Source organism: Opisthocomus hoazin, chromosome 1 (assembly GCF_030867145.1).
Source record: "Opisthocomus hoazin isolate bOpiHoa1 chromosome 1, bOpiHoa1.hap1, whole genome shotgun sequence".
Lineage (NCBI taxonomy): Eukaryota > Metazoa > Chordata > Aves > Opisthocomiformes > Opisthocomidae > Opisthocomus > Opisthocomus hoazin.
The window spans coordinates 75,949,741-75,975,929 of record NC_134414.1 but is presented as its reverse complement, the minus strand read 5'-3'; the positions used below and the strand labels follow the sequence as shown (position 1 = coordinate 75,975,929).

The following is a 26,189-nucleotide window of genomic DNA, read 5'->3' as shown; positions in this document are numbered from 1 at the left end:
ACCTAGGTAAAATCTGTTGGTTTGAAGCATATCCCACACAGATGACAAGTGTCTGTGATTCAGTCTTGTGTGTAATTGTTTTAGGTTTATTTACGTTTCCATCAGTCACTATCTGAGTACCCCGACACATCCGTTTTCTTTGTTTCCTTTGAAACTAGTACTTCCTCTGTGGAGACGTGCTACATTAACCCTTAAGAAATCGGCTGGTCTTTGGCTGGTGTTTGCCTTCATCTCTGTCCCGTCTCCTGCATTTCTGGGGAGGTTGCTGGAGCAGAGGCAGGAAAGAGGCATCCCTGCCCACAAAGGCGCAGGGCTGGGGGAGCACACTTAGTGGAACCGTGGTTGCTTTTATGCTCAGATGCTTCTTACCAGAATTCCTGCTCTGGTTTCTGCGCTGCAGTGCTCAATTTAAGCTACCCTCATGCTGGACTTCTCCTAGTGTCTTTTTATTTGTAGGGAGTTGCTCCACCGCTCCAGGCAAACTGGGAATGCTGACCTGGGGATGTGTTTCTGCAAATGGTGCATTTTGGCATCTTGGTGACAGAGCTTCCTCTGAGCTTTGTCCCAGGACTGCTGCTGCTCTGCTGGGAGCCTTGTTCAGCTCCCTACAGCACTCTTGGCCATATGTTCCCTCGGCTTTTTCAGGAAGTGATGTGCTGATGGTGGTGAGGTTTGAAAAATGTTGCCTTATTGCGCGAAGAAGTTGCAGAGCATTAGGATTTCAAGGGGATTGTCAGCTAAAATTGCTTTTAATATACACTTTTGAGTCTGGAAACCTGAAATCAATTCTTCCTCAAATGTGTATCTCAAATATAAAACTTATTGACAGCAAAGCTTTTGATACTGAGATACTGAGCTGCTACAGCTGGTACAAGAAAGCTTTGCAGGTTAAAGCAGAGTAGTTAATCAGTTCTTCACGCTGTTGGAAGTCAAAAACATAGTTTCAGCTGCTCAGGTAATTACAGTGCTGAGAATCATACAGATGCTGGAAGAGGGCGCGATGACGTGCATACAGAACACGCTGCAATTGTGACTCCCGCCGGGGTTTGACATAACGCAACTGGCTGATGGTGGCACTCGGGAAGTTGGGCAGGGGTGACAGAGTAGAGAAACTGGTTGGAATCTGCCTGCTTAATAATTGAAAACCACAGCAACAATAAAAACAAAAACCCAATATAGGAAAAGGGACTTTGCATTTGAAATGATGTCTGTGGGAGAACCAGAGCTGGGAGTTCTCATAGAAGTCACTGGCTGATCTGGAGCAGAGTTTTTTTTTCTTATTTCATGGCTGTAACAATTAGACCACCCCCTCACCCACCCACCCCCCCAAAAAAACCAAACAAACAAACAAACAAAAAGACCAGATTTTTGAGAACTTTTAAAACTGACTGGTAGACATTTACAAGCAGAAGGGCCAAATCACCCGCACTTCCAATAGAAACATTAAGAGCAGCAGAACTTGTTGAAGTACACACACAACCACGTTTATATAACTAGCCAGTCCTGCTCTTCTCGTGGCAGCCTGCTGAAAGGCAGAGGAATTTCCTGTCTTGTGACTTTCCTTGTGGCCTAGACACTAAAACACAATGGGAACACACTGTTGTTTTGAAAAGTGTTTCTGGTTGGAGAGAAATACCCTGGTGCACACCACGTGAACCAGCAGAAAAAAAGAAAAATTTAGCCACGTGCTGGGAAATTCCCGTGTGTACTGTTTGTTCTGAGTCGTCAAGTTTGACTAAGCTACTGGGGAACCTAGAGCCTTGGAAATATCTGAGAGAGAATTTGTCTGCTGGTGCACAGGGACTTGTGATGGTTTGAAAAATATTCGATGCATTGTACTGACCTTCAGCTCTCCTGTGACCTCTGAGCTCTTCCTCACCCAGAACTGCAGCGCCTTCTGGTCCGGACTCTGTTCCCTGTTTCAGTGTTGCTGAAAGAGCCCTTGTAGCTATTGTTTGCAGTGTTTTCATGGGAGGGCCTTTCCTCAGTCAGATGTGGGACTTCTGGGAATGTTGTTTCCTGCACTGGTCCCTTCTCTAAATCTAACAGAGCTGTGGCAGCGGTGGGGCTTTATCCCTTTATGAAGCTTGGCTTAATAAATATGGAGTCAGGCAATAAATCAGGACGTGCATTTACTGCCAAATCTGCTGTCACATTTGCAGCGGGGATAAACAAAGGAGAGTGCAGTATTACTTCACGTTTCGTTCGGTGCCATCAGAGCAGAGGAGCTTTTAAAATTAAGTAGCAGGTCCAACATTTGAAAATGGGTCTCTGATTTCCCTTTAAACTTACGCTCAGTGAACAGATTTTTTCACTTTCAAACTGCCTCCTCTTTTCCTCCAGCCCTTCCCCATCCAAGAAATCATAAAAAGATCTTTTAGGCGGTGTGTGTTCATAACAGAAAGACTTGCGGCTCTGGAGTCCGTGGAGCAGCCTGTGTGCAAGCTGTGCCTCCCCGTGTGCTGCCCCAGCCTTTGCGGCTGCTTTTCCGGAGGAGCCCGGCTCTGCTAGGGGATCCTCTGCCATCAGGGTGGGGGCTCCACTCCGGCTCCAGGACCCCAGTGCGGAGCTGGCTGGGCTCGGTAGGGTGGTCACAATGCTCGAGCTTCGCGTCCTGCCATAACCCGCATCCCCTGGTGGCTGTATGCCCATCCCAGCAGCCATCTGCAGACTGATCCATCCGTAGGCATTGTGTGGAAAGGGCAAATTAAAGACATTAGCTGAACCCTGTGGCCGGATGTGGCTGGCTGGCTGCCAGGCGACTGTCCTGACAGGTCGTGGCTTTCTGCAGCGCAGACCAGCACTGAGTCACTTGGCCAGCCCAGCACTGACTGCAGTGCAGCCCAGCCATCTCCTTTCAGCTCCAAGGGCCGTGAAACACTGTCCGCAGTCACACGGCTTCCCTGTCGTGGCTGGTGAAGCAATAGCGTGGAGCCACTGCACTGACAAGTTGGGTCCCTGGGAGAACCTCCTATTTCCTTTCCTTGTGCGGAAACCTCATGGAGCCTGACTGAATGGCTCCCAGTCAAAGCTGAGACGATCTCTCCTCTGCCTCCAGTCTCATCTGTGGGACTGTAATGGCTTCGGGCAGCAAAGCAGCTGGAGGAAGGAGGATGCAAGCTTTGAGTATGTGCATTAGGGCCACCTTCTCGCTAGTTCAGCAAATGCTTTGTAGGCCATTAGTTGTTAAAGAATCACTGATAAAGTAAGTCATGAGCCTTGCTCTGCATTCAAAAGAGGCCTTCTCGTACTGAGACTTAGAGCCTGAGCTGTATTTTGATGACCGTGACAGATGCATTGTCAGTTGAAGATATGGCAGCCTGGGCAAGTAGATTCTCTCACCTGTGGAGAAGAAACACCTCTTGCAGTTTCTTTGTGCAGCCTGATAAGTATTACATTCCTTGCAGCACGAGGGAAGGGCTGCTGACAAAGCAGTCATCAGCTTTTAGCAGGCGGATGAAGCGTGCATGGGCCGTGTGAAACTGTCTCACTGCAATTTCAGATATTGTGCGTTTTTCCTTACAACAGAAGAAGTGTAAAGTGGTTCAGTAATGAAATTGTGTAGTGCTATTGCTTGGTGTGCTTTTCCACCAGGGGAATAATGAACACTCTTAATAAAATTCAACCAGTTTGTGTCAGTAACTGGGAAGAATTTGTAAAGTACATTTCATCACCATATTCTTCTTCACTTTTGCTTCCTCTTTTCAAACCAGTCCTACTCTCTTCTAATAACTGTATAGATAATTTTGGGCCTCAAATTCCATCCTGCTGCTCTCCCAGAGTTTGGTGCAAAGAAGAGCTGTTCTGATTCAGCTATGTATTTTTTTTTTGTTATCTCAGTGCAGGAGTCTCTGGTGCTTTTGTAGTGGGAGTATAACCCTTTTCTAATAAAAGTTGTATGCATCCGAAGAACCAGACAATCGAAGAGCTGTTCCCTTGAGTTTGTCATTTTAGGTTCCTGTGGTATTACCATGCGTGTCTGTCACTGATTATCAGGAGAGCATGTGTTTAGGTAGAGTCTGGAGTAAAGCTGTTGTGGATGTGAAAACTGAGGGAGATCTTTGTGGGTGCAGCAGTTTCATTGTCGTTTTGGGTTGTGCTGTGGGGCTTTCTGTTTGCTTGAGCAGGGTTTTTTTTGCATTTATCATCCTATGGATATAAACCAATCTTTTTTTATTTTGTGGCCAGGTAAGAAGAACAAGTTGCGAGTTTACTATTTGTCCTGGTTAAGAAATAAAATCCTTCACAACGACCCTGAAGTAGAAAAGAAACAGGGCTGGACGACGGTGGGTGACTTGGAAGGCTGTGTGCACTATAAAGTTGGTGAGTAGCAAACGCAGTAATCAAATCATCGGGATAAAAGCTGGCTGAGAAAGGGAACTGCGGTGCGTGTAGCTGCTGGGTTGAAGATTTGGTCTTATTTCTAGCTGTCTGCCCTGGCCCTCAAGGGCGAACTTCTCTGGCAAAGCGCCAGAATAGGTGACAAGTTACTGGGTTAAACTGAATATGGGAGGGGTTTTGCGGTGGGATACTGGGCTGTGAACTGGAGCGGGAGCAAATCCCCATCTGTCTCCTTCCAGTGGCAGGTACAGCTTCCAGGAGAGTGCGAATGTGGGCAGTGAGGGCTGGTAACACTTTGCCACCTCTGTTAGACCCTTTAGGTAACGGAGGGCCTCTTGTCAACCAACAGCCGTTCTCTCTGCGAACAGGTTTTGCATATTTTACCATGATGAAATCACATGCTGGAGCAGAGTGAAAAAAGTCTCCTCTTTAATGTAGATTTTAAAGATTGGGGAAAAAAAGAAGAGAAAAAAAAAGAGTGGGAGGAGAAAGCAAGCCCAGCTAGTGCACGAGCTTTGGGGAGGCATCTGGGAACAGAAGCATATGTTTAACTTCAAGATGATTCATTGATTCCCCTTAGCTCATGAAATTTCCTAGTGCCATCTCAGATCCACTGCAGTACAGTTGTGAGATGAAGTGTGTTTTCACTAGGCAGGTGCATTTTGAGTGGTTTGAAGTCATTTAAATGGATTTGGCTGTAGAAACTTCCACCAAAACTAGTGAAAGACATGTAGCATTCAGTCAGCAGAGTATGCAGTGAGCCTGCTGCCCTGCAGGTGGGGATAAGAACCAAGAGCTCTTCCTCCTGGAGATCTTCTCACTGGATGTAGCCTTTGGTCTAGTTTTCTCCTGAGAGCCAGCTCAGTTTCTTTCCAGCTGTGTCAGTCAGCGTGGAGCAGCAGCAGACTGAGCTCAGTCTCCTCCTGTGATGCGTGTGCTCTTGGAAAAACCTGCTAGTGGGGTGTAATCAATAATGATGGCAGTAAGTGACTGCTGAACCAGGAGCTTGACCCCAGAAACAATTAATAATGTTCTTGTCTGGTATCATACCCGAGGGTGTCAGCAGCATAATGAACTGGCCTGTTAACAATACCTCAACAGCTATTGCAAGGAGGCTTTCCAGCAGGGAAGCGTGTGAAACAAAAAGCAGTCTCTTCCAGATGAAGAGGGCTTTGTTAGTCTGGGCTACAGCCTGGCGCTGAACTTCCCTCTGAACCATAGATGACTTCTGCAGGTAGCGAGAGGCCTCTCTGGCAGCTGCGCTTCGGTTCCTGAGAAGGATGAGCTCTGCCGATAGTTGGGCTCGTGGTCTGGAGGCTGCCACCCAGGCAGCTGGCACCAGTCGCTTCCTTGTCGCTTTGATGCAACAGGGGTCTCGGACGTCACGGTGAAGTGGTATTTATGGATCTCAGTTGCTTCAGGCAGTGTTTGGCTCCTCTGAATGATAAATTGCTCTTTAGAAACTGAAGATTTGGGTGAATTCCCAGATAGCACCCAGAGCAAAGAATGAGGATTATCAAAGGTCCCCTTTCACAGAGAAGGTGGTTTTGTTCGACAGCCCCCTCTTCCCTGAGAAAAAATTCCAAGACGTCTTGTAAGCTAGACAAGACTGAACAAAAGCTCTGTTTTTCAGTCAGTACAGCTGTGGATGTTGAGAGACCCCTTTTTTGTCTGTTGAAAAAGTGTCAAGTTCTTTACACTTACAGTTCAGTAGTCTTGCCTCCCTGCAGAGTGAAAACGGGGCAAATAGTAGCTTTCTCTCCCTGTTACCTACCAAGAGACAACAACTGCAGGCTTGTATGATAGTAAGATATCTAAGAGGCATTAAAATAGTATTTATTAAAGAAGTGTTCTTCTCGCAAGTCTGAGATTTTTCACTCCTGCCATGTTTCAAAATCAGTTTTGGTTGGGAGATATAATGGCAGAAGGTGAAGGTGCACAGAATTACTCCTTGTTTTTGGAAAAGTATCATATTCCCGTAAAACTTGGGGTAAAGAGGTAACAGAAACCTCCTGAGGTTTCTCAGAGTCATCCAAATAATGCTAATTTTTTTTCTTCTCCCCCATAAAGAGTGCTGGAAAGAGGTTAACAAACCTCAACATTTTGAAGCCCCCATGATGTGTTCCTTCCCAAATGCAGGCAGCAGCTGGAAATGCAGATCCAGCAACACTTCTTGAGTGGCCGTTTCTAGTATCAGTACTCTTCTGAAAACAGAAGTAGTGAGCAGAGCTTTTTTTGGTAGGCAGTTTAGCCAGCTGTTTGAATGTGGGAACTGAGATGTATTCAAGCATTTGTGGATCAGCTATGACATGACACTTCTTTTCTGATAAATTCTGTGGGATTTTTTTTTTTTTTAATGAGTTATCTCAGTCTTTAGGGACAAAGGAAAGTGCTCTGCTATCAAACTTGTCTTTTGCTTTAGAAATGGACTTGTTTCTTAACTTTTCATTTCAGTTCCTTTTTTTTCCCTCCTTTCCCCTGGGGAGTTTTGCCATCAGCTCAAAATACCACTGGCCAGTACTGTGAGTGGAACTGCCAATACACTCTGCCACAGTCATAGGCTTCCCTTATTGGAAATATCCCTGTCTGAAAACCAATTTTCCTGTCGTTACGAGTAAGCACTGTCTAATGTAGGGGGAAAAAACTGTAAAGAAGTGTGTACGGACTATGTAATTTGAAACATGGTGATGGGTTCAGTTACTGGTAAGAGGAGTAATTTTTTTGTGCCGTAAATGTGTCAAAATGCTCAACTAGATAGAATTAGCAATCCTAAAATGCATTGTTACTATGTAGTATGTTACAAATGTATGTAAGTATGGAGAAATATTGTCATCTTCTGCTTTCCTGAAGTAACTGGAATGACTTCGAAATTGCTGCTGAATTCTTTTCTGTTTTGTTTTAATTTCAGTAAAATATGAAAGAATCAAGTTCTTGGTAATTGCATTGAAGAGTTCTGTGGAAGTCTATGCATGGGCACCAAAGCCATACCATAAATTTATGGCCTTTAAGGTAACAGTATATCTCAGCCATACGTAGGATTTTCTCATAGGCAGTTCCAGTTACCCCTTCTACAAAAATGTTCCAACGTTTTATCATGGCCGTATTACAAGTTCTTTGGTAAATCTGCCATGAACTGTATTTTAATTTAGGAGCTTCTTTAGCTCAAAGATGCAGTACACTTAAAGTCATAAATTGTAACTGAGCATAAACTAATAATCAAAGTGACACAATATCACAACTGTTTGTTTTGTCTCTCTGTAAATAAAACATGAGGCAGAGAGAAGTGAACTAAGTCTAAACATCTTCATCTGAGCAGAACAAGTCATTAAGTGATACTCAGCATTGTTATGTTTTTGAATGCAACAAGAATGAAGTTAGCTGGCTTGGTATAATTACCAAACTGATTCGCAGACAATCAGTTACTGCTGGCTGTGCAAATTGAAGTAAACACTACGGGAGCGTCAAATTGCCCTGAACTTTGGGGAAAACAATTCTTACTAGAAAACAAGCAGACCAACTAAGGTTAAGCCCCCGCAGAAAATGGCTTAGAATATTATATGATTGAAATGCAACAGGATGCAGAGCAATCTGTTCTTGTCCAGGACAGAGGTGTTAGCCTAACTGGTCTGGTGGATGAAGGCCAGAGGCGCGCCGGCGTAATAAACCCATAATAGGTGCATTAGAGCATATTTTTATAAAACCCAACGTGGTTCTAAGCAGTAAAGTAAATCTCATTGATGATTGTCTTACAGTCGTTTGGAGAATTGGTACATAAGCCATTGCTGGTGGATCTAACCGTAGAAGAAGGTCAGAGACTAAAAGTGATCTATGGCTCCTGTGCTGGCTTCCATGCCGTTGACGTGGATTCAGGATCGGTCTATGATATTTATTTACCAACACATGTAAGAGCTTCTGTTGGGGTGGGGTTTCTTCTTTCTTTTCTGGTTTCTTCCCTGCCCCTTCCTTTCCTCAGATGACCAACACGTTGGGCTGCCCTGATGTATCACTGCTAGCATGGTAAATTGGGTGGAGGGGTCCAAGCAGATGTGGCCACCTGTGCTTAGGGGCTTGTGCCTTGCTCTCTGTCCTCTCCTCATGGTCAGGATGACTCCATGGTCGGGAGCTGCTCACTCAAGTCTGACATGGGCCAACATGACTATTTCAGGAGGAGCAGCTAAATGGCTGAGTGCCTTGCAGAGGCTTGGGGAAGGTGGCAGTACTGATGATGTGACAGCCCACTGATGAGATTCAATGGGGTTGGCAAAGGCCAGGTGGCCTTAGCTGCCAAAGTTTCCTGTTGTTCCTTGTGCGCAGAGGTGTCGAATGGGCTGGCAGTGTGTGATGCACCTCCCCCAGCACTGCTCACTGCGGGGCAGAGGTCTGAGGTCTGCACCTGGGCTGCTTGCCCCAGGCTCCCTTTCTGCCCGTGGGAAGAAATGGGCACTCCTACAGACTAGGTAATCTTTCTTGGTTTTCGATGTCTGCCTTAAGATGGGGGCATTTGTTCCCCAAAGGTTTCCAGGTCTTTGTTGTCACTGTGTAAGGGCGTCTAGCTTGGGGAGAGCAGAGCTAGCACTTCGAAAGTGAGTGAATCACCGACGTGCTGTCAGCCAAAATCAAAAATCACCCAGCCCTTTCTCCCAGTTCAGGCTCTATGGCATTAAAACAAAAGGTTTCCTCTTTTCTGTCTCTGTAGATCCAGAGCAGTATCCAACCTCATGCAATCATCATTCTCCCAAACACGGATGGAATGGAGCTACTGGTCTGCTATGAGGATGAAGGAGTTTACGTCAACACGTACGGAAGGATCACCAAGGATGTGGTTCTGCAGTGGGGAGAAATGCCAACTTCAGTTGGTGAGTGCCTTGGCAGGGTCAGATACAGTGTGCCATTGGGGAGCGTGAGTGTGTGCACACGGGCAGAAGGAACGTGCATCAGGTTTGACATCAGACTCAGAAGCAGCAATGCTGTAGTGCTCCTGGAAAATAGCTGCACAAAGTGGAGAGTGATCGTATGGATCTGTTTTGTGCTCAGTTTTTAAGAGCAAAAGCCGAACAAGCAAGTTGTGGAGTTCAGGAATGAAAAACTCACCAGGGCCTCTGTAGGCTGCTGCAGAATTTTTGCTAGACATCCACAGAGTTCTGGAAACCTTTCAGTATAAAGACATGTGAGGTAGCATATGGGTAAGATATTATTATGGGTAATTCTGTAGAGATAACAGTCTGTATATCTGATTTGATGTATTTACTGCAATTCACATGCAGATTGCTCATCTACCCTAGCATGATAATTCTCCTACATCTCTCCAGTTCAAAATGAGGTAGTTTTGAGAGTGGGAGCAAGGAGTGTAGTAGAATGGGCCCAGATTTGTTACAAACACAAGTACACGGCAGGATCCCTCTTGCTCCCTGTGATGCTGTATTTCAGAGCCGACTGTAGCACAGGCTGTGGTCACGCTTTCCTTTTGTTGGGCAGACATGTGGAGTTTTACGTGCCTTGGAATGGATGCACGTTATTGGGAGATGGCTGCCGATAGCTGTTTGAGCAACGCGAGCAATAATTGAGGAGGAAATTTGAAGAAATTTCATGCGCAGCATGTTCACTCTTGTGGTGATTGACTCTCAGCTAGATCTAAAAGCAAGCAGCATTGATCAGCTGGCAAACTGCAGAGCCTTTGGGGACTGGAGTGCCTGTGAAGAAAATGGCACTGAGGCAGCTAACACAATCTGAGCATCTCATCTGACAATTTTTAGAGGCTAGATGGCCCAGTTGCCACTAGTGGCATATTTAAAAATAAATAAATTTCCAGCATGATGGTATATGCAATATTATAGGTGTGCATAATACTATAGTAGATAATTGGATTTAATTTCACTGAAAATTAATGAGACAAATTCTATAAAAGGAAAGTACTGCAAAATTAAGTATTTTTTAATTATGCTTGCTAAGAGCTATTGTTCTTCTTTTTATTTTTCTGTAGAGGATACATGCAAATGAGAAGCAACAGCTTATTCTTCATTAAGTTCCCATATGTTATTTTTGGCCGCATTCCTAAGACTATCCATCAAATTGCTTTTTGAATATACCTTTTCATAATGCTGCTGACTTTTTGCTTTATTTGATTTTTTACTGCTGTCAAGAACAGATTTTTATTTTTTTTTTTCCTCATGCTACTACTGATCTGTTTCCCTCAGTGACACTCTTGAGGAAAAATGCTGGATTTTTATGTTTATTTGTGCACAAAGGAAAGTGGTGTGACAAATAATAGTCTTTCCACTTGGACAGCTTAATATGAACCTCTTTTGAGATATGCAGAATGCTTTTCAGGCCAATTTGCTTTCTCAAGGAGATCAGTTTTTTGAAATTTTACTCCTATTAAAGGAGGTTAGCTCATTTTTTTTTGGTTTTCCCTTTCCTTCTCCTCTTTCACTGTTTTTGCTGACAAGCTCCTTCAAGGAGGGGAAATAACGCTGGGACACAGAGCTGGTGCTGGGGACACGCTGGAGTGGATGGGTTCAGTCTGTTTAAACCTTGGGTTCTGCTTTCTCCTTGTCAACACCTAATCAGCCTGTCTCTTTGCCGTGCTTGGGAGAAAAAAGCCTGTGTGAAAACGCAATGTTACTCCATTTAATTGAAGGTTGGAAGGTTCCCATTGTGTCATGAATGCTCAGGCAAGAGGTATATTACTAATGTAGAAAACCCATGGGGAAATTAAAAAATAAAAAAGGCGTTTTTAGGCATCATGAAGGTGCTGAGGGCAGGAATAGCACTCTGAACACGCGTGTGGTTATAGTAAGTACACACAGGTCACTTTCAACTCGAGCGCGTCAGTATATTCCCCTGCTTTTTCAGTTCCCCCGCGTTGCCCTCTGTCCGTCCTAATGGGCTGTGCGCTGTGTTTTCTCTCCCAAGCGTACATCCGATCCAACCAGATTATGGGCTGGGGAGAAAAAGCTATCGAGATACGATCGGTGGAAACTGGACACTTGGACGGTGTGTTCATGCACAAAAGGGCACAAAGGCTCAAGTTCTTATGCGAACGCAATGACAAGGTACAGTTCCTCCCCCCTAGCTTCTTGCCAAGGTGGTAAACATGTACTTGAACCTGGTGCTTGTGGTGGGTCGGCCCCGACCAGCGGCCAAACACCCACCCGGCCTCTTGCTCCCTCCCCTCTCCCGTGGGATGGGGATAAAATAGAAGGAAGGTGGAAAGACTCATGGATCAAGATAAAGACAGTTTGATAAGGACGGCAAAAGCTGCGCATGCAAGCCAGGCAAAATAAGGAATTAATTCACAACTGCCCGCTGGCAGGCAGATGTCCAGCCGGCCCTGGGAAGCGGGGCTTCGGTACGTGTAGTGCTTGCTTGGAAAGACAAGTGTCGTCACCCTGATGTCCCCCTGGCCCCTCCCTTTCCCGGAGCATGATGTTGTATGTCATGGGGTATCTCTCTGGTCGGTTTGGGTCCGCTGACCCGAGATTGCCCCCTCTCAGCCTCTCCCAGCCCAGTGGCCCTGGGGGTTGAGGGGCCAGGGAGAAAGCCTTGATGCTGCGCAGGCGTTGTTCAGTGGCAGCCAGAACACCGGTGTGGTAACAGCGCCGGTCAGCCGCAGATGCAAAGCCCCGTACAGGCTGCTACGAAGAAAGTCCGCTCCGGCCCCGCCCGACCCAGCACAGCGCTGCGATTGCACTGCAAATATCGGGGTAACCTGAAGACGAATTAAAGCCTCTGCTGTCCTGCCTGTTGAATTTGCTGCTCTCTCTTCTTCGCAGGTTTTCTTTGCCTCCGTGCGGTCGGGTGGAAGCAGTCAAGTCTATTTCATGACCCTTGGCAGGACTTCTCTTCTGAGCTGGTAGAAGCAGTGGGATTTGGTGAGGAATTGCTGACATCCAGAGCCTGAGATCTTCATAACTCGGAATTCTTTTCAACTGGAGTACAGACCTGCACGAGTGCAGCACTCTGTGTAAATGTGTGTGCAGGCATCACTGGTGTTAGGTTTCTTTTTGTTTTTCAACTGAGGCTGCGACGCAGCTGGTGCTGTAAAGATATTGCCATCAGGTGCTACAATGTCTTTGAGATTTGGGATCACGCTAGAAAGCTACAGGTCTTCTTTTCCCTTCAGCTCCAGGATTCCTAGGCTTTGAAGGACTCTGTCTGTTAGTGCTAAAACAGAGTGGGGGGGGAAGAAAGGAAGAATAGAAATAGACTTACCATGAAGATGCTGTTGAGTGGACAGGAGGCAGGCAAGAGAAGGTGAGAAGTGGTGTAGAGAGTCAGACTGGCTGAAACAGAGGGCAGATCTAGTCTAGTAATGTTAACAATGTATTTAATTGACATTTCTTTTTTGTAATGTGACAATATGTGGACAAAGAGGAAGGTGCAGGTTTTAAGAAGTTAATATTTATAAAATGTGAAAGACACAGTGACTAGGATAACTTCTTCTTGGGAACAGGGAGGGTGGGAAGGGGCTCGGGGTGGAATTCTTGGGTTTTTTTGTTCCTGCGGTTTTATTTTGGCCTGGCCAATAACTTTAGTCATTTTCTGTGTACCAGGTGTTGCCTGAAACATGTGCAGATGATAAAAAAGAAAAAAAAAAAGAAAAAGAAAAAAAAAAGGAGAAAAAGAAAAGAAGAAAAAAAATTCATTTTCTATAATGATTCTGTGTTAGGCCAGAACTTGGTTATGTCACAGTATTAGCACTGCCTCAGTTAAAGGTTTAATTTTTGTTTAAACCTAGAAGTGCAACAACAGTTTTACCACAGTCTGCACTCGCAGAACTAAAAGAAAAAAAAGAGAAATAAAATCCAAACTACATATGTTTATTTTTTGTGCCTACCTCATCGTTTTTAATGCATACAATAAAAGAGGTGGTTTAGTTTATACGTTTTTAGATTAAAACCATTAATGTCTAATTTAATCTTAATACCAAAACTACCAGATTGAAAGGTTTCCGACTGTTACCGCGTAGCAAGCTTCAGCAGGAGGAGAGAGTGGTCCGTTGGGGCAACAGCGGTAGCGGTATGGCAGTGAGACACTGATTAATGTAATTTGCTTACAAAATTTGGTAAAGCAAGCGTTTTTTTAAACCAGTTGCATCCTTAATAGAAGTCTGAATTTAGCCTAAAAGCAGAGGTTTCACTCTTCTAACCCGTGGTCTTAGTAACAGGCAGGTGAAAATAACTAGGCTAGTTCTAGAAACTGTTCAATGTTGTAGGAACCATTTTGGGGCGGTGATGTTTTTCTTTTTTAAGAATGCAATGCACTAAAACTCTTTTAAGAATGTAGTTAATACTGCTTATTCATAAAAACAGCGTATACCTGTGTTTAGATGTAAGATCCCAGCTCTGGCTTTTTTTTCTTTCTTTTTTTTTTTAATTAAGTCAGTTTTATTTTATGAATAAGTTCTGACATTTGTAATAAATGTCTTGAGAGTAATAATTTGTTTAATGGCTACACGTTCATTACTTGAGCAACCTTGAGTGTATAATAATCTGTTGGTGTTGTAATAATGCACAGTGTCACGATTCAGCCGTTTTCCTTTTCGTTTTCACTTTGTTTTGAATTCCTGTAGTGGGGTACTTTGTTGACAGCTGCCTTAAGCTGTTCATTCAGTGAACAGGCTCTCAGTGTTTCATGGGCTTTGTCTTCTGCTGCGGCATGACAGGTAGGGCTTTTTAAACTTGTGCTCTCCGATTCAGCCAAGCCGATGACTCGAGCGACGGGTCACGCCATCAGTTCAGAGCCAGGAGCACCGAGTGTGCAAAGCTCAGACTCGACAGACCCTTCTTTTGGTGTCAAATCTGACTGCTGTAAATCCTTCAACCCCAATCAGCGTTGCTGCTGAAGACTCTCCTTCGAACACCGTAGACAGTTGAAAAGCGAGCGGTAAACGCGTACCGCCAGCGCACGCGCATGCACACACCCCCTCACAGCTCCCCCCCCCCCCCCCAAAAAAAAAAAAAAAAGAATCAAAACTCAAGAAAGCCTTACATTTGCTGGTGGAGGAATACCTAGAACTTTTTTTTTTTTTTTTTTTTAATTGTATGACTTTTGGATAGCGTTGAAGGTGAAGGATGTGTTCTTTTCAGGCCCGGTGTGGTCAGCCAGAAGAACGATCAACCTTTTGTACTCTGATGAACTGAAAGGGGACTCGGGAACGCAGCGTGGTGTAGACGTGGGCGTAATCGCACAGCTGCCCTGTAGTGTAGTTTGCCGAAGCTGATTCGACTGAATGTCAGTCTGCGTGATTTAAATCTTCCAGCGCTATGTGGTCAAAAATTAATCTAGTCCTTGAAAGCCGATGCTGTTCACCTAGAGGAAGATGCTCCAGTACTGTAGGGATGCCCAGGTCGTGGATACGTGCTGTTGAAGTCTTGAGGCTCCGGAGGGGGAGGGGGGAAAATCTCCTTCCTGCGATGGGGCTGCCTGCCTGGCAGCTTCTGCCTCCGCGGAAGAGCCAACACGGCAAGGTAAAAACAGTATTACAAAACCACTACGCATACCACCATGGAACTCTTCAAACAGTGCTTTCGTAAGCAAAGAAGAAAAGAAAAGCTCCTAGGTTTAGTTTTAAGCTTTAATAAGTAATAATTTTCTGTATCTTTAAGTCAAAGTAACCCTAACTTGTATGACTGCAGTGTTTTTATTTTTTATCTTATGCACATGTTATGTTGGAGAAAATGTTTACAAAAATGGTTTTGTTACACTAATGTGCATCACATATTTATGGTTTATTTGAAAGTGATTTTTGTGGGTTTTTTTAGTTTTTCATGGTAATAGTAGTACACTTTTTGTGATTTATAACCCCAAACTGCTGATTATAAAGATGCTAAACAATAATACGAAATGACAAACTGCATTAAAATTACTAATCGTAGAGCTGCAAAGCAGACTGGTGACAAGTAAAACACTCAGCCTTTTTTTTGCAGTGCTATCTAACTTGTCTTCTGTGTATTATGGAAATTACTGTTTTTTCCCCGTTTTTCCTTAAATAAAGTCAAATTGACACCTATTGTATGTGGAAAGTATTCTATCTACTGGCTGCAGAAATCAAGCTGCGTGTTGCCTAGTTGCATGTATTACGATACAAAAGCCTTATTGTCAAATCTCATCATTTTAGAGACTTTGACAATAAACATGGGCTTTTGAGGGCTTTTTTGTTGCTGCTCTGTTTTTATTTTTTTTTCTTCCTTAAAGCCCTATCTCCTGGTGCGGTTGCTCTTTTGAGAATTACAGTTTTCTTTTAAAAAGTGAAAAGTGAGAAACTCGGAAACATCAGCGAGTGTTCGGCAAGGAGTTGCGCAACGGAGAGCCTGGGTGCGTTGTGAACGTGCCCTCCCACCACACTGCGTTCAGGCCTGGGGGTTTTGCAAGCTGGCATTGCTTGCTGCCGGGAGAGCACAATGACCAGGAAGCCTGAGCCAGATCCTCACGTGGCGTAAAAGCACGGCTCCAAAAAACTCAGGCTTTCCGAGCCGTAAGCCGGGAGTACTGAGCAGGTCTGATGCAAAGCCGCTCTTTGTGCCTCTGGGGTTCTTGCATGACCTTTGCCTGTGTTTTCCCACCATGGGATGTGTCTGTTTTCTGTAGTGGAGATAAGCAGGAGACGTTTCCTTCCAACTCGGCTGGGCTCTGCGAGAGGAGGAGGAAGTCTGTGTTGCCGGGCTCCTGCCTTTCCTCGCACGTCCGTCTGCAGAAGGGAAGGGATGTGCTGTAAGCCAAAAAACGTTTCAGGGTCTCACTTGCTTCCTGTGGACAAAGGTATCCGAAATCCTCGAGCCCTTCAGCTTTTCTGCTGCTGCAAGTGGAGATGCTGACTGAGCTTAAAAACCCAGCAGGACCAGCCAGCTGCTGGCCAGGCTCCTGCCAGCTCCGCTCCAGTTGCTGCTCCGGAGCTGCTGGTTTCCTGCAGTCGTTCCTGACCTGTTGGAGACTTCCCCATGTCAGACATTCAGGCCGACCACCCTAGCTAGCCGTGAGGACAGCTACGAGCTGTTGGTTGTGACGGTATGCGGTAAGTCACCAAGAGCAGCAACCCCAGGTGTGAGCTTCACTGGCGCTGGCAGAGGCGACAGAGAACATGCAGAACCTTCACACCCCTGTGAAGAAAGACACAACTGCAGTGATTTACCGAAGGAAATGAAAAATTAGAGCATTGGAAACTGAGCAGCAGATCTCATTCCTCTATGGGACTTGTATAGGTAGCAGTGGTGATGGAGGCCCAGATTTGTGCCTTGTGAAGGGAGGAGGGGTGTACACAGAACGGAAAAGAACAAACTCCACAGCGAAAGAATGCGCGCCTTTTAACAACTGCAGTAGGCAAACCAGACAAAGAACTAATCAAATGTTAAAAGAAGCATTTGAAAAAAAAATTTTTTTGCAAACCTTCTAGATAAGTGAGTTAGATATTAGTAATAAAAAGTAAAGAACACTTCACCATGAGATCAAAGTTTAAAACCTGCAAATTGAGAAAAGAGAAAAGAGACAGCCCTGTTCAGGGGGTTGCCTTGCTGAAAGACACATGCCAGAGTATTAGGATTGTATAGGACAATCAGGACTGTATATGAAGAGGGAAAATCTAGTTTTATGGGTTGCTGCTTTCTGTGCAGGGCGCTTGTTAGTTCAGCTTATATCTGTTCTGTGACGAAGACTGTAATATTGCAAAAAAGAGATGGAAGTTGCTGGAGAAACAGCTTCAGACTCTTTTCAGTGGTGCCCAGCGACAGGACAAGGGGCAATGGGCACAAACTGAAGCACAGGAAGTTCCATCTGAACATGAGGAAGAACTTCTTCCCTCTGAGGGTGACGGAGCACTGGAACAGGCTGCCCAGGGAGGTTGTGGAGTCTCCCTCTCTGGAGATATTCAAGACCCGCCTGGACAAGGTCCTGTGCAGCCTGCTCTGGGTGACCCTGCTTCGGCAGGAGGGTTGGACTAGATGACCCACAGAGGTCCCTTCCAACCTCGAACATTCTGTGATTCTGTAAATGCAAGAAAAGAGCCTGTGGTGGAGAGGGGACTCGGCACTGTGTGGTGCACAGGGCTGTGCTGTACCAGAGTGGTCCAAGGCAACAAATTTGCTGGTAGTAACGTGAATGCATTTCCACCTCACTGTCTGGTGGGCTGTTACCCGCCTGACTGTGAGCTGCAGCATCTCAGCCCGAAGGGGTTTCTCTCTCTCTCCAACGTCACTAAAGAAAAACCAGCACTGAGTTGTGCCATGTTGCTTGCACAGTATTGTGTAAGCACTTGTCACGGCAGGTCTGGTTTGCTTGCTGCCAGCTCTTACTTCACACTTAAATCCCAGGCAGTCCTGGGAACTGAACGGGGAGAAGACTTGCTTTGCCGCATGAGGAGCGTGCCTGATGGCCAGGATTTCAGCTGCTGATGAGGGGTGTCCCTTGCCTGCCGGGCTATTTTGGTGCACGTAGAGGGTGCAAGTTCGAAGGGAGGTGTGCGCCCAGCAGTTGTAAAAAGGTTGCCTGCAGCTCTCTTCCCGTACACGCAGAATCACTGCTGAGCTCCAGTACCCGGATTTTGTCCCATTTCCAACCCATTCAAGCCAGGAAGGCTGGTAACAGCTGTCTGCTTTTGACTTCACCTCCTTTTTTAAAATTGTCATTGCGGCGTTGGCGCTGTGCGGGGAGGTGTGGAAACGCAGGGTGAGGTGCCAGTATTGCCATGTGGAGAGGTTGCTGGTTGGGGGAGTTACAGGAGAACACCGGGTAATCACAGTTGCTCCATGATCGTGTGGCTCGTTGCAGCAGATCCTCTGATAGAGGGTGAAAACTCTGCTGCAGAAATACTGACCATCTCACTCCTTCTTATCTCTCTGGTTTGTCCCACTCTTGTTCTAAACAATAATAAACTAAGGAGGGAGGAAGGTGTTTTGTTGCTTAAGAAAATAAATCCCTGAGTCAACAGAGGTATGCCCATTCCAGCTGAGGAAATGATAAGGTTTTTGCTTGTCAAATTGTAGCAGGAAAATCATGTTTCATTCTCAGACTCTTGTGGTTCTGTGGGATAAATGTGTGGCATGGGAAAGTCAGATTAATTTGTTCCAACTGCTGTACACAGCTCAAATTTTACTTGCCCTCTGTGTGAAATTTTTATTGCACAACCTCGTATTTGTCATTCAGCGTAATTTGTCCATTAAACGGCATTACCACACTTCCATTTTATTTTAATACTTGCATCTCCTAAGCAATTTTGCCCACGCCATGTTAGCCATGGAAAAAATGCTTTTCTGGCTGTGGAACAACTGTTGATGTGAAGGGATTGTAAAATACTGTTTCCCCTCGGCTCTTGTCACAGGAACAGTACAGACAGTTTTCCGTGGAGTCCCATTGGTGTAGTTAGCGAGACTCTGGTCTTACAAACAGGCAAAGCTGAAAGACAAAGGAGAGTAAATGATGTGTTTGGGAGCTGTTGGTGAGTCAGAGAGATAGGAAGAAAACAATGGGCTTAGGTTTTCTAGTCTTTCACCTCAACCGTTAAACTATCTTAGCCCCTGGGGGTGCCAGTGTCTCCCTTGGGGTTTGATGAAGGCGATAGGTTGTAACCCACACGGTTGCTTTCCTGGGCCAAATATTCATATTTACTAACCTTTGGCAATTCAGATACAAAGCCGTCAGCAAGGCTAGACTGCGAGAAAGTGAAGCATAGAGGGAATTCATCACCTTTTCCTGTTCTGTTTTGTTGCAATGATTTTCCCAAATTTTTTAGCGGTGCTAAGCATACATGCGTATGTAGAAAGCACAGAGACAACACAGAGCATGCTGGCTTGCAACAAGCAGCAGTCCTGGCTCTTGGCAACCCTGTGTCTCCTACTGGTGGTGCCACGAGGCAGAAAGTGAACATGGATCCTCTTAGAAGAGCCTTGCCAAGAGCCTTGTCAACCCTGCTGCAGGCTTAAGCATTAGTTTAACTTCAAACATAAGATAGACATAATCTAACCTCCTTTCTCCCAAGCACTTAGTCATGTCCTAACCTCCACCGAATGAGTAAATGTAGTCCCAACCCCGAGCTCCTAGCGATGGATCCTACCATGGTGCAGGCTACGTGGAGCAGCTGGCAGAGCCAGACTTGTGTGTATGTACAGAAGCTGTGGCCTAAGAACTGGCTCTCTGGGCTTCGTTAGTTCCTAAACCTACCCCGATCAAATCACAAGAACTTCTGGAAAATTCATATGGAAATTTTCCTCGATGTTTCGGTAATAAAATTAACTGAAAGATAAAAAGAGAGCACAAACTGGCATAGAATGTTAAAATGCAAAGTATGTAATTATAGACTCACAGCTGTAATGACTCTAATGGATATCAGAGACAAGTATAAAAGGAGAATAAATTATTTCAGGGCATAGAGAATCAGTTATGGGTAATTATGCTGCAATTATTGTTGCTGTGCTCCTATGATAGGTTTTTTTAAAACTAATTTTTCTAAAATGGAATAATGTGAGTTAAGCATGAATTCATCTATTATCTGCCATTCAGATAAAAACATTTTTCTAGTGCTTTTCAAAATGTGCCAGTGGGACCCATCTCAGTTTTACACCAGTGAAAACACCAGGGATTTTTACGAAGCGATTTATTTCATGTCACACAGCTGTTCAGTGGCATCGTTTAACCTCATGTTCAGTAAAGTGCATAAACTCATGCCTACGGCCAATCATGTAAGCCAGCAACCGGGTTCAACGGAGTTCTTCACATGCTAAAGATGAATTGGAAAACTGGCGATCCAGGCCTCTAATTCAGAGCAAAGATGCCACAGCTTAGAGCAGCCAACAGCATTCTTGGTTCAATCCACAGTGCTGAGATGGACGAACCTGGAAATCAGCAGCTGAAAAGTTTCGGCTTACAATATTGAGACAAACGGTCAATGATGACACCTTGCGTTACAAGGGCCCTTGTAAAATGTGTTAGGTGAGCCGCTGATCCATGAGCAGACATGGTGTGTGAAGGACCAGTAGTTCTGCTCATGAAGTGGTGGCGGTGTCACAAATGATGAGCCCGAAAGACCCCCGTGTCTCCATCTCAAGACACTGAAGACTTTGAAGCTGGAGAGTAACAACTCATTGGTACCAACGTACAAACTCCAAAGTGACAACACAACATTTAGACAGAGGTTAACTTTGCCTGTATTGCGTGGTAACCCGCACAAAGGAGGAAGAAAATGAATTCTAGGTTCACTCCTAGCGCTATCTCTCTACGGATGACCCAAGGTAGCTAGGGGTATTTGCAGAGGGATTGCTCCGAGTCCCTAAAACCTGGATGCCCTTTGGTATCCTGGCTGGCCACAGAAGTGTTGGGGTTCCCAGGACAGTGGGGGTGTCTCATATACTTTGGACCTCTGGAAGGGAACCATGTGCTTGGGTTTAGGAACTAAATTCCATCAGAGGTTTTAACACATTAGTCATCACACTGAACTCCTCAGTGCAGGGCTTGTCATCCGTTGTGTGTGTTTGTGTACTGCCTTGCGCAACTCAACCAGTTGATGCTGTAATACAAACCTTTACAAAAAGGATTAAAAAAAAAATGCTGAAAAATTGGAAAATACCAGGGTTTAATGTTCCTAACTTAAAATTAACCCAGACACCTCTTGCAACTGCTCAGCATTCAGTTGCATTTATAGACTTATCTTGAAGCGCCGTGCTCGCTCTACAACAGATGGTCCTCATGGGAGGGAGGTGTGTTCAAAAACCCTCTTTATCCTCATTAATTAGTTTGGAGCCTTATGTATATCTTACTTGGTGTCATCCAAAGTGCTCGTCTTCTCATAAATTATATCAACTTAGTATCATTCACAAATACTAATGAACTTCTCTACATTCCTGTAAAGTGAGGGAGGGTTATCATTGGAAGCATTTTTTTTTCTGTTATGCTAACTTGAAACAAAAGGTTGGATTTTGTTATGGAATGGAACTTAAAAAGTATTTTTCTTCAGAAAAGTCAAAGTGAAATGTAGTAGTATTTGGTCAAAATTAATTTCTTCACTTCTAATAACTGTAGTATTTTACTTGCTGTAATTAACCACCAGGATGTCAGCATGTTAAGTGTAATATGACTTTTACAGGTATTTTCATGTTGCTTCCTCATCCATCATCCCTATGTACAATGCTTTTTGAGTGGACAACTTCTCTCGTGGTCTAGCTCACAACATTTGTCTCCGAAGGAGATGTGTTACATCAGGTCACATTTACATTTCGGAGGGGTTGGGCAGACTTATAAAAACCCATGTGCTGGGTGAGAGAAGGTGCTGACAGGTAAATGCTTTATAGATTTTATTACATCGACGAAGTATTTCAGAGTGTATTGATCAAACAAAATACCCTGTCTCGGTCAAACTGACCTCAGACAAAATTTACCTCTTGCTTTTCTTGATCAGAGTACATCTATTTCACAAGACGGTATTTTTTTCCCATAGGAAGTGTCAGTGAAATGGCAAATTAAGTTTCTGATTAAAAAGGAAAAGATCGAGATGGAAAATGCATAACCTCCTGTGATTTTCGTATATGAAGCACTGAAGCGATGTTTTGTTCAGTTGGCCAAAGTTTTTGTTCATTTCCACTGCCCCGTGCCTCACAATCTGCCCCAGACAAGAAGGCCCTCGTTGCCTTCAGACCATGGTGCCCACAGGTCTCAGCTGCCGGCTCGGGGACAAACAAGTGCCAGTCGCGTGTGTGGTGGGTTGGTGCCTCGGGGTGAAGGTTTTTGTTAGAGCAACTGAGATTTGGCAACATCTCGGAGGCTCTGCCAAGCATGCAAGCCCTTCCTCAAGTGGGCTAAACACAAGGAGAGAAAAAGTCCTTTGGGTTCAGCTGGCCATGTCCCTCACCAAGGGAAAAGGGAGCTTGCACTAGATGACTGTCAATTAGAGAGGGGATAAGCTGGTTGTTTCCTAAGGAAAAACGTGTGCCCAGTAGAACAAATGGAGGTTTAGGCTGAAAAGGAGGGAAAAGGGTGATTGCGCTATGCTATAAAACCAGTGTCTACAGTGGGCCCCTGATTTCTGGTGCCTGTTTCTCAAGCTTGCCTTGGGAACATGGTTTGTCTGCTGCCTTGAAATGTGTGTCTTCTGCCTAATAGTGCAAGGTGTGTACCTTGATCTTTCTTTTGTGAAGACAGTGCAAAACAGATTTTTCCAAAATCCCCTTTGAAAGAGGGATTCATTGCATCACTGATGGCATGGGAAGTGGGCACAACCAGTCGCGCTGCAGTATGCGGGCAAAAGGAGTGGATCCCCTTGTGCTCCTTGTTGCACATGTGCATGTGTCTACAAATCTAATAGAGCGTTATTCAGCACTGTTGTTCACGCTTTCACAGAGGATGTCTCACAATTGTGATTCATAACTGAGATTGATCCAATGTGTTGATCCCCTGGGATCAGTTTGCAGCTGACATTCATTGCAGCAGAATATTTTTTCCTGTAAGACCAGTCAGAACGGAGGGTCTAGAGAGTGACTAACAGTTAAAATGTTCCCTTATGGGTTTTTCCCAGTCAGAAATATTGTCTGGAAGTGAAATCTGTGATTCTGGATTCTGCAGGAACGTGGATGGAGTGTAAACCAGAAGAAATTTGGAAATCTCTGCTCCTCTCGAAAGTCAGCCACACTCCAGGTACCTCTGGATGACGAAAGTTAATTCAGGTGAACTGTGAGGAAATGGGCAATGGGAGACCTGCCTTCTGCTGGTGGAAGGTGGTGAGCTCTATCTTCTGCTCTCTGCGTTTTATGCACCCCGTGACCACAGTACAGCCAGGCATCACACTGCAGCTACTTCCAAACCTGTTTGTGAGCTCCTGTACGCACCAAGGCAAGGGAGCAGATGCCTCCCCCCTAGACGTCCATGTACCTGAGATCTGCTGATTTCTGCTCCTGCAGGACAGACAAACCTCCTTCACCAGACCCTTTGGAGACACAGGTGAAGTGCGGCTGGCCGGCCCCTGGCCGAGTGCGCTTGGACCCATGTGTTTTGGTGGTGTCCTTATGTGGGGCTGCCACGGTGGGTGACCTGGGCTGGGATGAGGGATCTGCTTTTGCTGCTTGGTGCCCTGGGGACCCTGAGGGCCAGCTGTAGTGAGCCGTGCCGTGCCCGTTCCCCCTGGCAGCTCTGCCACAGAGAGCAGGAAGAAGAGCGAGAGGTCACGAAAATGAACAAAGCGAAGTCATTGATGTCTTTTTGCCCCACTTCTATAAATAGAACCAATGCTTTTGGTTTCAGTTTTATTTCGAGTCAGGGAGATCCTTGTGTTCTTATGCCGATTGCTGAAATGGCTAAAATGGCTCCTAGGTCTTCTTCCCATTCCTGTGCAATAACAGCACTGGGTGGAGGAAGACGCGATTTCCCAAGGTCTGGGAAATGTTCGCATGGCGAGGCCAAATGTAGAAGAGTTCAGCTTCGTCTCCCAGCACCCCTAGGAGAGGGAGCAGAGGCACCAGGGACTGCACGCCAGTGGAGCTGGGGTTGGGTACTTGCCCACGGCTGTGCCCCACAGCTGGAGGACGCAGAGTCTGGGGAGGCTGGTGAGAACCTGCGCCCAGTGCTGCACCTTGGGGCTCGCCAAGCTGGGTGCCACCAGCTCGGGGAGCTCCCTGCGGCAGATCCCATGGCTCGGTGAGAACTGTCATTTGGGATCATCCCATACTGGGCTGCATCTGCTGTAGGAGAAGCAGCTTTCTCCCCTCTGGCTACCATGCCTTTAGGGCCTGCAGGACTCATTAACTTCTCAGAAGTTGGAGAGGCCTGTATTTTTGCAGCAGCTGCAAATTCAGTCTTATTTGGAGAAGCGTTATTGGTCCCATTCCCTCCTCCTTTTCTCTGCTCCCTGTTTTCTGCTGCCTGCCCTTCTTCCTTTCCTAAGTAGCTACCACACCTCTGTTTCTGCCCAAAGCAATGTTTGTCTTGCAATGTAATGGGTTGAAACAGCACACTGGAGATTTTTTCAGTGGATGCAGCTATTGCTGCTTCTAGCAAAGATGCAGCTGTGTGGTACTGGGATTGCATTTCTGTGCTGCAGTGTGTAACTGCATGCATCCCAGAGCAAACTGTCCCAGGGTGGGCAGACACTCTAGCTTTTAATTGAACAGCTTTGGGCTAATACGGAAATTTCTGCAAATAACTGAGTATTTGCATGAAGGGATGAAGTTGTAGAAGAGGTTTTGAACAGGCCAAATCCAAATCTTGCTTCTAAATTGACCATCTGTTTGCAAAATGTATATCAGCAAATGCTATAATTTCACGTACGTGACTTGGTTTCAAGTTGACTGTGGTAACTCTGAGCCTTGACTAATGAAGTTTTGTAACAGCCGTCTTCACTACTTAGTCTGGAAAGTGTTGTCTGTGCCAACATTTCTCGAACACCAGATGCAAAGGCCTGGAAGTTCCTTTCGGATTTGAAATACGGTGCTATTAAGCAACCCCATTTTGCAAGTTCTAATCTCACTCGAGGAAGCACCACTCTGGTGAGGAGGTGACCATCAGAAGAGTGCATCCAGTTTCCTTCCAGTAAGATCTGGGCTGAGCTCATATCTCTCAGCACGGATGCTGAGCACTTGCTGGTGCACAGGATAGGTTCTTGTGGGAGTTCTGTGCAGTGAGAATAGACTGAGAGATTCTCAAAAATCTGAAATTTACAGAGGCATTGGCAGTAACTGTTTTTTGGAGGTTGTAATGGGTCAGAGATAAAAAAATGAAGTGTCTCCTTGTCAGGTGAATACCATTGATGCTGTGTATGTAAATACTTCTAATCATGATGCACAAATTCTGCTTCCTGCAGTATCTTGACCGCTCTGCATGTTGCAAATATTTCACACTCTTTCTTTCACTTTTTTTTATGAGCACTTTAAGATAGCCAGCTTCAAGCCACAGTCTAGGGAGGTTCACATCTCAGGTAAACAAAGTTTCATTGCTATTTCACAGCAAGGGTTTTCACATAGGCCATGGAGACTTGAGAGCTGCTTGAGGCTGGTGGTTTTGTTATCAGTGTGCTTGGCGTTTGTAGCATGCAGGTGTGAAGAGATTGTGAATCTCATCTTGGAAAGTTTTAATGATGACTGTATTTATTCTCAGATTCACAAGATTTTAACATTTAAGCCTACTCTAAAAAAGCCTTAAATGTACAGACTTAGTCCCTTAGATGGAACACAGTCATCTCCTTACTATATGTTTTGAAGATGTATTGTGGCAGAAAATCTCAAGAGGGAGAGGTGTTAACCATGCAAACTCATTTGTGGCTCCTTGTTATCTTCCTCTTGAAACTTGTCTGAGATTGGTGAGACAATGCTGCCTGCAGAAGCCGGTGCAGAACAACCTCTAACAGAGGCATTGTCTAAGACTGTGGTTTGGTTTGGCCTGGACAAATGCCAGGTGCCCACCAAAACCGCTCTATCGCTCCCCCTCCTCAGCTGGTCAGGGGAGAGGAAATATGATGAAAGGCTCGAGGGTCGAGATAAGGACAGGGAGAGATCACTCACAAGTTACTGTCATGGACAAAACAGGCTGAACTTGGGGAGAAAAGGGAGTTTAATTCATCACCAACCAAACCAGAGCAGGATAATGAGAAATAAATCCAGATCTTAAACCACCTTCCCCCCACCCCTCCCTTCTTCCCGGGCTCAGCTTTACTCCTGTTTCTCTCCCTCCTCCCCCAGAGCAGCGCAGGGGGACGGGGAATGGGGGTTACGGTCAGTTCATCACACGCTGTCTCTGCTGCTCCTTCCTCCTCTGGGGGAGGACTCCTCACACTCTGCCCCTGCGCCAGTGAGAGGTCCCTCTCACGGGAGACCGTTCTCCACAAACTTCTCCAATGTGAGTCCTTCCCACGGGCTGCAGCTCTTCACAAACTGCCCCAGCGT

General features: G+C 45.4%; 1 protein-coding gene across 6 annotated transcripts in view; it reads left to right on the top strand.

Moving 5' to 3' along the window:
- The window catches only part of MAP4K4 (mitogen-activated protein kinase kinase kinase kinase 4), a 165,985-nt gene extending 150,629 nt beyond the window's left edge, over window positions 1-15,356 (top strand). For all 6 annotated transcript variants that reach the window (XM_075426500.1, XM_075426491.1, XM_075426533.1 and 3 more), the window contains 6 exons: window positions 4,189-4,323; window positions 7,250-7,350; window positions 8,094-8,243; window positions 9,038-9,197; window positions 11,254-11,393; window positions 12,114-15,356. In XM_075426500.1, coding sequence (XP_075282615.1) covers window positions 4,189-4,323; window positions 7,250-7,350; window positions 8,094-8,243; window positions 9,038-9,197; window positions 11,254-11,393; window positions 12,114-12,197 — 770 coding nt within the window. In that variant the 3' untranslated portion in view covers window positions 12,198-15,356. The remainder of the gene's footprint in view (window positions 1-4,188; window positions 4,324-7,249; window positions 7,351-8,093; window positions 8,244-9,037; window positions 9,198-11,253; window positions 11,394-12,113) is intronic.
- Window positions 15,357-26,189: the final 10,833 nt, after the last annotated feature.